Source organism: Protopterus annectens, chromosome 1.part0 (assembly GCF_019279795.1).
Source record: "Protopterus annectens isolate FY-2018-M chromosome 1.part0, PAN1.0, whole genome shotgun sequence".
NCBI lineage: Eukaryota > Metazoa > Chordata > Ceratodontiformes > Protopteridae > Protopterus > Protopterus annectens.
Window position 1 is genome coordinate 377,049,504 of NC_056725.1, and position 12,716 is coordinate 377,062,219.

Below are 12,716 nucleotides of genomic sequence, written 5' to 3' on the forward strand. Positions count from 1 at the left end.
ACCACTGCCTAAACCTAAGAAAACTAGGTTGGCTTGAACTTCAGAACCAACTCATACTTCAACAGCTCTTAATAGCTCATAATATACTATACCAACCAACTAAAACACCTATACTCTCTAACCTCATTTCACCATACAATAATCTGAAACATCTACGCTCTTCCAATAAACTACTGATTAATTCAACCAAACCCAATAACTATGCAGGTGACTGTCTCTTTTCCAATTCTGTTGGAAAAACGTGGAACAAATTACCCTCTGATATCTTAACTTTGTCTTCTCTCCCACATTTTAAGAAACAGCTGAAAATTCATCTTAATAAACACTGGCTGTGCTCCTGCACCTACCCAGCTTAACTCTACTTCTACCTCTCTAACCTTTCTTTCCCTATATTTCCTGCATTTACCTTTGTCTATATTGCTTGTAGCTCCCCCTTTATAAAATATTGTACACAGTCATATGTTTATTCTCTTTAAAAAAAACAAAAAAAAAACAAAACAAAAAAAAAACTTTTAGAATCATTTGCTTATTATACTTATGTTTTTGCTCATATTATGTTTATATAATACATGTATTAACTAGTCCTGATGTAAAATCCTTGTATTTGTATTGTCAATCTCTGTTTTTAGTATTTTATAACTCTTGGAGCTTTTCTCCCCGGGCCTCTACTGAAAATGGACATATATCCAGCTAGACTAGCCCGGTCAACAAATGTAAAATAAAAATAAAATAAAATAAATAAATAAAAGAGTCTGCTACTTTCACACTGTGAGTTCTGTGAGCCAATTTGCAACCCACCTAGTGATATAGGGGTTGATGCCTTGTTTGGGGAGTTTATCAATAATTCCTGAGTGGGGATAGTGGACAGGTAGAGGAGTATTTCCAGAGAATGCCGTTTCTTATTTAAACTCCTAGCATTTAGCAGCATGACCCTTAGCTTCTTTGTGTTTGATATTTTCATGTTGGGAATTTTGTTGCTGTGACCTTGCCTAAAAAAGGCATTATGGGGGAGGCAAGTGCCTTAGCTAGCAACCGAAAGCCTAGAAATGCCAGGTGAAGTCCATCTCTGGCAAAGCAGTGTGGCCTACTCACCATGTCATTCCAGGCTCACAGGAACTGGATCCCCTTAGAGTGACACGAGAAACTATGCCAATTATTGAAGTCAATCATTTTCTGGTTTATAGTGTGGTATCATCCTAGGTGATGGCAAAATTCTGCTCAAAGCTAGGGACATACCCCCCTGGGACACATTCAGAGAACTCAATCATGTCTCTCTTCATATAGTCCAGAGAGGTACGTCTCAAGTTGTTCACTCCAATATGAACTATGATGCAGTCATAATGGTACTTGTTGTTGAGAGACTTGAGTGCATGTGTGAGCTGGTGAATCCTTTCACTAGACAGGAAGCTGACCGTAACCTTCTTGTTCAACTTAGAAAGTGTGGCGTCTTATCTCTCACTATAGAGTCACCTATAACCTAAACATTTGGACTAGTTATGTATTGCCTTAAGAGCTTATTTGGTGAGCCACAGGTGCTTATGTTTTTGTATTGGGTGCTCTGGGTGTTGTGTTAGGTGTAGCATGTTTGTGTTGTGGAGATCTCTGGTGTTTCTGTAGGTTTCTGGACGATACTTCTGCATATGACGGTTTATGTGTTGGGTGCATATTACAAACAGGAGTCATGGTGTGTGACATGACAATATATAGGTTGATACCCAGCTGGGTGAGTTCATCAATGATGCCTAAGTGGGGGATTATGTCAAAAGCCTTGCCTAAGTCTAGGTAGGCCGTATGCACAGATTTGCCCTCATCTAGGGCTTTGGTGACTGTTTCAAAGCTGTCCAAGTTTAACAGGCATGATACCCCCTTGACAAACCCAAACTGGGTGGGGTTGAGCATTTGGAGATTTCCTATATCTTTGTTAATAACATCCATGACATGATGATTTGTTCCATGTCCTTGCAGATAAAGCTGGTCAGGCTAATCGGTCTATAGTTCCTGGGGTCCGTGTTGATAGGTGAGAAGTAAAACCTCTGCTGTGTGGTTCACTGAACATCTGAGAGCTATTCAAGAACTGCTCTGCTAGACAGTAGCCGCTTCTAAGGGAAAATACATTTATTGGTGCTTTTGCGTCTATAACTGCAAAGAGTTGCCCCCTCTCTGCACTGTGGTGTATGATGGTGTGTTACGCACAAGCAAGAGCAAAGCAGGTAATACAAAGAAACCAATGAAAAAGCTCAAACTAAGCCCTGCATCAGTGAAACAGCTCAAACTGAGTCCAGAACTCGTAACCTTCAATTAGATAGTCCTACTGTACACTCAAGCCATGAAGGTACGTTGGGGGGGGGGGGGGCTTCTCCTAAAAAAGATGACCTGATTGTTTAGTGCTCAGTCTACAAACAGAACTGAATTCAGCTGGTCTGAATCCGGTCTGTACTACAGCCAAGTGAACTGCAATGGAAAAACAGAAAAAAAAGCAGGATTTTTTTTAATTATATAAGCAACAGTGTAAAAAGCAGCACAGTCTTCTTGAATTAATAATAGCTACAGAATAAAACAGCGGAAACAGATATTTTCTTAAATTAGGTAAACGCAGCACATGGTGTGAAATACAGTCAAAGTGCAACAAACGCAGTAGTAAAATACAGTGCAATGCAGCAGCAAACAGTACATTACAAAAAAACCTGTGGAAGTACAGTCACAGTACAGAAGAGAAGTGCAAAGAAAACATACTTTTGTGGGTGTCCCAGCTCAGAAAGACCAGGTAACTGGTCAACTTTCTGAACTACTGCTGTTAATATAAGCAGATGTAACTTACCTTTCTTGACGCGGTACAGCATAGTTAGCGTATCATCTGTGGTCAGTGCTGTCACATGCAAATTATTCACAGCTGGTACTTGGTCAGCAAGTGCTGTCAGTTCATGGAAATGAGTTGCAAACATGCAGAAAGCGCCAATCTTTCTAGCAATGTATTCAGATATTGCCCAGGCCAGTCCAAAGCCATCATAAGTAGAGGTCCCTCTTCCCAGTTCATCAATAATTATGAGAGAGTTTTCTGTAGCTGACCTGTTGCAAGTGTAAACAAAATCATGTGCAACACTGAGTTAAACAGCATAAATCATCCAATTCTAAAAATTAAATGCTGAATCGTTAAAGTTTATTAATGGGTACATTTAAGCAAAAAAGTACTGCAATGTGTGGGCATCTGAATTTCCTTTGGTGCTGGCATCATGACATGTGACCCAGATTTAACCCATATAAGAAAAGGCTAAATTCCTTTTAACCCACCCACACTGAACAGCCCTTCAAATGTAAACTTCACACACTATGTCTGCCTAAAATTATACAGTACATTTCTAATGTTTAAATTTCTTATGCAAAACTTCAGAAATCCTAACTCACAATTTGTACTACTAACATAGTTTGACACAATACACAAACTGTGATTCAACAACTTTAACATGTTTAAGAAAATGCTCCACTTAGCTATCAACTTCAAAAAATTAAATTCTAGTGTCTTTCACAACTCATTCAATACATGCACAGAGATTTACATGTAGCAAAGGAGGGCACAAATTAAAACCTACACTACCTGCTGCAGCTTTTCCCAGAAAATAATCTGACTGAATACATGAAGTATGCAGGCCAAACTCTACAATACAAGGTAATCAATGCCAAATAAACTAACTGAATACCAAAGATATGAGGCTTTCCAGCAAACTGAACCCTTAAAGGATAATTTATCTGTACACTATATAGCAAACCTCTTTCCAGTCACTACCGCTGATGGAGAATGCCTTACCGAGTCCTGCTGTACAGACGGGTTTCAGATGAGTTGCCCCCTGCAAAGCTAATAGTTCCATTTCCTCCCCAGCTTGTAAATCAAACAGTAGGCTCTCCATACATCCAGGTTCTGAGATTACACTACTGTCATAATCACGTCCCTAACATTATGAGGGAAGATGAAGAGATAAGTCTGTGTCTGCAAATGCATCTCAAAGTTCTACTACTCTATTATATACTTTCTTTGCAAGACACATACAGCAGTTGTACACAAGACAGAATTCCAAAACAGCAAAACATTTTCAAATTTGAGACTTGCAACTTTCTCTGGAAGGAAGAGAAGAATGCCAAGACAATAACCCATACATGTTCAAGTCCAACATAGCTTGCAGCAATGCCTGCCAGCCCAAGTCCAGAATACACTGACTTGTTAAACTGTGAGCAGTCTAACACCCTTCCACATTTCAAAACATTCAAGAAATAAGCCATACAGGTAGCTCTTGTACATGAACACAAAGTATACACATCTTTTGGACAGCTGGAAGAAGAGGTGTTCAGACACAATGCTCACTTATCAAGAAATATTAATGAACAACCGACATGCATTTAAAGAGACTAGTACTCCACAGCTCTAGATGACAGTTCCCTTCATTTTAAAGAAAAGAGACAATTTACATACAAATGTATGTGCATACCCACTACATCTATTGTGCAATACAAAAATATATGCCACATTTAAACTAATGCTAACATTTTTCACTATTTACAGATAAATACAATCACTGTATCTGGCATTTTTTAGTTAAATGCTCATATCTTGAATATGTTTTCAGATAATAGCGGCAGCTTTAACATGGTCATCTCGTGGCTTTGCTTGTCTGGTACACTAATACCAGGATCTGTTTTAGAAGAGTCTTGCAAACCATTTTTTGTCTGCCAAGATGAATTCTCACCCACAGACCTATTTCTACTCTGAAAATATGTAAAACGACATTGTATCCGAGACACATTGATCACATATGAACTCAAAGGAAGATCTATAATTCAGAACGGAATACTTAAACTAATGTTTTCTGTTTCTCCATCAGATTTGATAATTAGGACCATTAAGCAGATATGATACTTGCTGTTGTGTGCATCACTTTTATAATACCTCATAACTTTTCTGGAGAATAGCTGCAATACTGAGAAGACTGTTCAAGATTCATACTTATTTAATGAAAAATGGGAGGATTCCTGGATGATCTATCATGGCATAATTTCTGTTTATGCTGATGCTCTCTGCGGCACTAGTTTTAATATCAATGCTAATAAGACAGAAATAAATCTCCAGACACTGACAGCAATGGTCACTTATCCTGTAGCCATACATATCTGCTAAATACCTCTTTTAGCAGCTACCCTCAATCTGCAACCAGCTACCATGGACACTATTTATTGTGCATACATAAGGAATTGCCTCTCCCTCTTCAGTCTGATATATTTGCACCTCTATGTCCTTCACATTTTGCATGGAAGGTGGTACCACAATTGGCTGTGAACAGTTTTACCCTTCTTCACCAACAGCAGTACAAAGTCAGTGACTTCCAAGATGGCCGCACACTGAGTAACAGCTTAATTCTAGCTCTCCCAGTATGAAAACTGGAACACAGCAGAGAAAACCACTGGAATCTGGTTTCTGGGTAAATTTCAGTAATTGTCTAGTAAGTGCACTGCTTGGATAACAGGAAAAAAAGAAATAGAGGACCTGAAGGAGAATCAACTACAAAAAGTGAGGGAAAAAATGCTGACTGGGTAAAGTACTGCAGCTGTTCAGCAAAAAGCAGTGCAAACTCCAGTTAATGACTTCCAGTAACCTAGGGTAAAGCATAAAGCAACTATACACAGACCTGGTTAAAATACAAAACAATAATGGAATATATTAATTCAAACAACAAAAAGGCTGGAAAAAATGGAAGTAGCTTTAAACAGATATTCAGATAAGGTGATAAAATTGCAAAAATCAGAGGGCATATTGACAAGGCTGGCAAAAACAGGAGACTGCTCAAGAAGAGATGTTTCAGAAAAAGAATATAATTAGAGGACAGAGCATGTAGAGAAAAACCTGAGATTTTTAGCTGTACCAGAGAAGCTGGAAGGAACAGACTGTATTAATTTTATGAAAGCACAAATATGCAACTGGACTGGTACTCCACATCAGGAGTTAATTGAAAGGCTGCATCATGTGCATGCTCCAAATCTGACTATGAGAAAGCAACCTAAACTTTTAATAGCAAAGATGCAATCCTACCAGGAGGAGGAGTTGATTCTGACAAACTGTGGCAGAAGGACTAAATACTTAAAGTGGGAGAGAGCAGAGTGTTTCTGGAGAATAATTACTTGTACACCAGGCAGAAGAGAAGTAAATTTACTCCACTATTCAGGGAATATCGAGAAGTAGGTGGGAGATTCAAACTGCTATATGCAGCTATCTAAAATATCCTTCCCTGGAGGGACAAAATCATTTTTGATGAAGTACATACTAATCAGGAAATAGAAAAGTTGAGCTGTGAAACAGAAGAAGATTCTCCTTGTTCTTCTGGTAATAAAGACAAGAGAGAGACTGTGCCAGTCAAACCTTTTTCAATGCTTCAACAGAAAATGCTGGAGAGAATGAAGGTAACATAAGAGCTGACTAGAAGAATTGACAGTATGTTGGAAATGAAGCAGAGACAGGTTTGGGAGATGAAAGATGAACAGGAATAAAACCAATAACATGGACATTGAAATTCAATAATTATACATGTGAAATATGACAGAAAAAGAAAATCTGAAATACTGGACTTTTTTGGACATGTGGGGGGGGACTCAACTATATGCCCTACATCATGTCATTAATATTCAGAAAATACTTATGGGAGGGGAAGAGGACAGAGAAAGTTAACTGCAAGTAAAATCATTTTTTTCTTAAAAGTACCATTTTTATAGTGTATGATTTTCTTTGCATGCTATAAAATAGTTTTCTTGGTTAGTTTTAAGTGCAATGGGGATACTTTTGTAAACAGATGCGCCTGTTTTTTCTTTCTCCTTGTTCAGTTTTAAGAAATATAGGCAGTGCAATGTAATAAAACAAAAAAAGTCTGCTTAAAAAAAAGAGCATGAGAAAAGAAAAATTAATTTGCTTTTTCTCACTCTTGCATGGGGGAATGGCTAGATTGCAGACTTTGGCTTTATCTAGTACCAAATTTTAAGAGAAAACAATTGAATGAAAAAGAATATTGAATATAAGGATTTTTTTCTAGCAAATAAACGTATGCTTAGTAGCAATTTGGTCCTCATGTCTCCATGCAGACAATCTGATGGTTACAATCTGATAAAGATAAATTGGCTAGAAAAAAAAAAGAGAAATTTCCTAGGAGACAATATCATCTGAAAGCATTCTGGTGTTTTCCCAGCTGGGACAGCTATAAAGATAAAACAAAACCATTAGAAGCACAGGCTGCGCTATGCGTCTTAGCATAACCTTTATTTTAGGTTAACTCAAGTCAGTGTGTGTGGCTGTCAGTTTGGGACATTTGCTCTTATTAAGAGGGTAAAACCTCAATATTGGAAGACATGCATAGTTTTTTGTGTGTTAGTATTAAGTTAAAATGTTTAGGTGGGTATTGGGGGTGTTTTTTTGAGGGCTTTCATAAAACAATAAGAATCATAAGATGTGGCATAGGCTCAAAGGATATGACAAGAAACAACTGTATAAAAGTTCAACCTGCCAAACACTGTATGCATGTAACATAAAAGCTGGAACTAGAAATTTAACAGAAAAAGCTGTTAAACATAAAATGTGTGAATAATAACTTTATAATACAATGATGCTTTCTGTAAGGTCTTAAAATGTCAATGGTCTCACAGATAAATACAAAGAAAGAGTAGTGAACTATACTAAAGCATAGAGGACAAATAGCTATGCCACAGGAGAGACACTTAGAAAGAACTGACCATGTGAACTTGATAAAGAAAGGTTTTCAAGATGGTTATTCAGCAGAATACCTGGGACAAAGGAAAACAGGAGTATTTATATTAATTTAAAGAGGAGTTCCAATAGTGATAGAATAGGATAAAAAAGATAATAATGGTAGATGTGTAGTACTAAGGGGCTATTGGCAAGGTAGTAGGATTACACTGGGATATATTTATAATCCACCTAAAATGGAGCTTAAGAAATTTTTGGGAGAAATGGTCAGTTTTCAGCAAAGAATATTACTTATAGGTGGGGGCTGGAATTTGATCTGCAATAGTGACGTTGTGTCTGGGGAGCAAGCAGGGTAGACTTTTGAAGAAATTTTGAAAATATGTGGCATGGAAGATGTGAATTCAGTACTGGGAGTTCTGAGTGAATTTACATATTCCATATGATACAAAAACTGGGCTAGGCTAGACAGAATTTACATTTCACAGGAGCATGTGCACTTAAATGAAGGTTTTGATACATACCCAATAACTATTTCAGACCATGTGCCAATAATAACTAAAATAAAAACACAGGGTAATGAAATAAAAATGAGACACTGGTGCTTGCCCACCTATCCATTGAAAAGAGAGAAATTTAAGGAATGGGTAGTGGAAATTATTCAAGAGCTACTAGAGAAGATAGAAATTTCTTCTGAAAATATAGCTAGGGAGTGGGGAAAAAAATTTAAGTGGAGTTTAAAAATAGGGTGGAAATATATTTATTTATTTACAGAGTAAGCTGGGACTTTATGAGCAGGGCAATGGAAGCATATGCATTCCCTGATAAAATTATAAGGCTGATTAGGAGGATATATGAGGGATTAGAGGCAAAGATTAAAGTGGATTGGATTCTCTCTAATTTCTGCTTGAGCAGAGGAACCATGCAGGGGTGTCCTCTTTCTCCTTTATTTGCATTATATTTAGAACCACTGGTAAAGAAAATAAGGGACTCAAATTCAAGGATATATTTGGCATGGTAGCGAAGAAAAGCTAGTTCTATTTGCAGATGATATTATTTTATACCTGACTAAACCAGAAAAGGACATTACAGTGTTGGGAAACATTCTGAGACAGATTCACATCTTTGTGAGATACAAAACTAATGAAGCTAAAACAAAAGTAATAGTGGTAAATTACGTACCCAAACACGAACTGGTTCAGCAATATCCATATTTATGGGTACATGATAAAATTAAGTATTCAGGAGTATGGATTAAAACTAATTCCGGTGTGGCAGCTAAGGATATGGGAAACAGAATAAACAAAAGATGCTGCAAAAACTGAGAATCAGGAAGCTCTGTTATATGGATAAGTTAAGATACTAGCAGTTAAAATGTTTTTAGTCCCTTTAGTCTTCTACACAGATCAGGAATATTTTTTATCAACTAGAGAAGTTGTGGATAGCTATTAGTAAATAGCTGAAGGATTTTGTCTGGATGGGAAGACAGCAAGACAAGTGGGATAAGCTGATTCTTCAAACAAAACAAGGCGGAATGTGATTACCCAATTTGAAGGGGTATTTCAGAGCTACACAGTTAAGGCTTCTAATACATAGCACAAGCAGAACAGTACAATTCAAAGTGGAAAGGGATAATGATGAAACAGGCATGAATCTCAAGAAACAAGGAGAGAATGGGACTTTGGATGCAGATCTTTAACGAGACTAATAAACATACAGATTATATTCATAAAGTAGCAGAAAGTATTTTAAGAACTAAGCCAACATGGGAATGGAGAAAGGAGATTCTGCCAATAGGGATGACTGCAATTAAGGATACAGATGAAAGGTAAGAGGGGGCTGAAATATATTGGAGAAAAATGGCTAAAAGAACCAAGGTATTGGGTGCAAATAACTAGAGATAACAAGTAGGGAAGAAGTCAAGAATTTATTGGGATTACAAGTTAGAGATTGCCTTCCCTATCAATGACTGATAACAGAGTATAAGCAAAGAGAAAGAAATGGGGGGGGGGGGTCCTAAATGAAAGACCAGCACTGGTGCAGTTTTTAGTAGATTCTACAATAGAAGTTGTCATTACAAAAGGAATAATTAGTACAGCATACAACATCTTGCATGCTAACTATAAGAATCAATTAGAGGAGGTTAGAAAGGATTGGGAAGAGAGATTCAATAAGCAATTCACAACGAAACAATGGGGAGATGTGTGCTTATCTCCCAAATATGCAACAAAATCTAGAAGATTTAGGATTTTTACTGGGAAATGTTTACACAGATATTTATATACCCCAAGTAGACTCCAGAGATTTATTTTCCTCATGTAGACAGCAAATGTTGGAGATGTGATGGAGAAAAAAGAGGTAATTGGGAACATATTTTCTGGGACTGTAATGAGTTGACAGACTTTAAAGATTCCCTGCTGAGTACTATGTTGGAGATACTGGGTGAACAAACTGGTGTAACTAGGGAAATGATTTTTGAGCTAGGATACAGAAACAGAATTGCCTAGACACAATAAGGCCTTGCTGAGTCCTATTGTGTTGGCTGCCAAAAAAAGCAATTACCAGAAAATGGAAATCAAAGTCTAAACCAACTGTACTTGAAGTAGTGAATATAGTAACAGAGATAAAAGAACTGGAAATTGGGATCTTTAAAAAAAAGGGTAGAAGCAAATTATATAGGAAAAAATGGGAATTCTGGGAACAATACATACAGGGGAGAAAATGAGGTTTAAAAGAAGGTAGGACTTGAATGAACTATGCAATGTCTGACTGACAATGACTGGTTTGATTATAAGTGATGTATAGTGTTTGCAACTAGGATTATGTCAGTATAGCTTGTGATGCAAAATGCTTGCAGCTGGGATTATGTCAATATGGTTTGTTTGCACTTACATAAAAGTATGATTGCCTATGTCATAAGAAATAATTTAATAAAGATGTTTCTTGTTTAAAAAAAACAGCAATACAAAATCTAGCAGCAAGCTCACATTCTTGGCTTGGGTTTCATTTCCCCAGTATCTAACCAAAAAAGATTGGGTGTTACGTGTACTCCTATCTGGCCATAAATTATCAGCCAACCCTTGAAGACTCAACTTAAAAATTAAATAACCTTGGACACCATCTAACATACACATTTCTATATATCCACCCCATCAACAGGTAATTGACCAAAACGGACCAAAATCAGTCATGCCCCCTGGTTAACAAAATAAACTAAAGCTCTACTTCTTAGAAACAAGCTTTGGAAAATATGGCTAAAAGATAGAACTAAACAAAATTAACTGAATTTCAAGCAAATTCGTAATAAAGCAAAAAAGTTAGTGATACAGGACAAAAAAGACTTCTTTTCCTCTAAACTATCAACCTCTAGCAATAATCCTAAAATGTTTTGGAAGTCCGTCTCCACTCTACTCAACCCTGGCAGCTAACAAAATCCCTCCCCTGCACCAGAAATAACTCCACAACAAATCGCCCATGACTTTAACACCCACTTCATCACTACCATTCAAAACCTACTCAAACACCCTCCACCTGACATATGCTTTAATCACCAGAGTGCTGCCCACCCTCTATCACCCAATAACACCCACCCCAAAAGTAATCATACTAATACTTTTTCAGTCCAAAACGTTTCGCTTCAACCTGTACCCACCTCCCTAATCTTAAAATTATTAAACTAAAACCTTGCTCACTTTCTGGAGACAAACTTCCCCCTGAATATCTGCAGCATGCAGCGAGTGCAATTGCTTATCTAATTAGCATTCTTATAAAATCGGTCCATTACAGAATCCCACGTCCCCCTTTTATGGAAAAAATCCATAATTTCCCCACTCCATAAAGGTGGAAACTCCCATGACCTCTCCAACTACTGTCCTATCTCTATATTCTCTCCTCTATCAAAAATATTAGAAAAAATGTGTCCATACACAAATCTTGAAACATCTATCTGACAATGCTCTTCTATCCCCTACACAACATGGTTTCCGCCTAGGCCACAGCACAATTACTGCCCTACTCTCTTTTTCAGACACTGTAAACAAAGCCATTGATGCCGGTCATCCTACCTCAGTTATACTATTGGACCTTTCTAAGGCTTCTGACACAGTGTCACATACAAAGCTGCTATATCAACTATCAAACTTAGGATGCTCCCTTGAATCCCTTAACTGGTTTACCTCTTATCTACAAAACAGAGAACAATCTGTTAGGTGGCAAACTTCTCAATCCAATTACCAAAAGAACAACACAGGGGTCCCACAAGGATCCATTCTTGGACCATTACTGTTTAAACGATTTACATAAAATTCCCCATATCCAAAACCTTATCCAAGTAGCTGTGACGCACACATGTACTTTGAGAAGAGTTTATACAACCACCTAGACACTCCTGGGGAAGTACCTTATCCAGTATGTAGATGATTCAACAGTAGTGTCCACCTCCAACAATTTTACAGATGTCCTCACAAATACGCAAAAAGCATTCACTTCTGTCGAATCATGGCTCATCAATTCTCAACTAATGCTAAACCCTAAAAAAACAAAAAACTATTACTTTTCTCTACAGTCACTCCTGACTTTGACTTTAAAATCTTTGCTAAAGATGGTATTGAAATAGAAATAGTAAAAACTGCCAAATTACTTGGTGTAACAATAGACAACAAACTCAGTTATGAACCCCATATCATAAATGCTATAAAAAAAAACATTTTAAATTAGGCAAGCTATACCACCATAAACCTTACCTGGACAACGATACCAAAACTAAATTAGCCAGCGCATTACTCATCCCCTCTCTTCTATATGGTAGTGCAATTTTTATGAAGAAACAACCAGATGGAAACCACCACAATATAAAAATAAAGTAGATTTATTGTATAACAAGCACTTTCACGTACATCCAAGGCACCCTTCCTCAGGTTTATACAGCTTTACTTCATTAAACAGCTTTTATATACTTCTAAATCATCCATCAATTAACTTTAATTCA

The 12,716-nt window shown here is 37.2% G+C and overlaps 1 protein-coding gene across 2 annotated transcripts in view; it reads right to left on the reverse strand.

Moving 5' to 3' along the window:
* MSH2 (mutS homolog 2) overlaps positions 1–12,716 on the reverse strand; it is a 1,108,457-nt gene that overhangs the window by 101,071 nt on the left and 994,670 nt on the right. For both annotated transcript variants that reach the window (XM_044060178.1, XM_044060185.1), the window contains one exon: positions 2,819–3,066. In XM_044060178.1, coding sequence (XP_043916113.1) covers positions 2,819–3,066 — 248 coding nt within the window. The remainder of the gene's footprint in view (positions 1–2,818; positions 3,067–12,716) is intronic.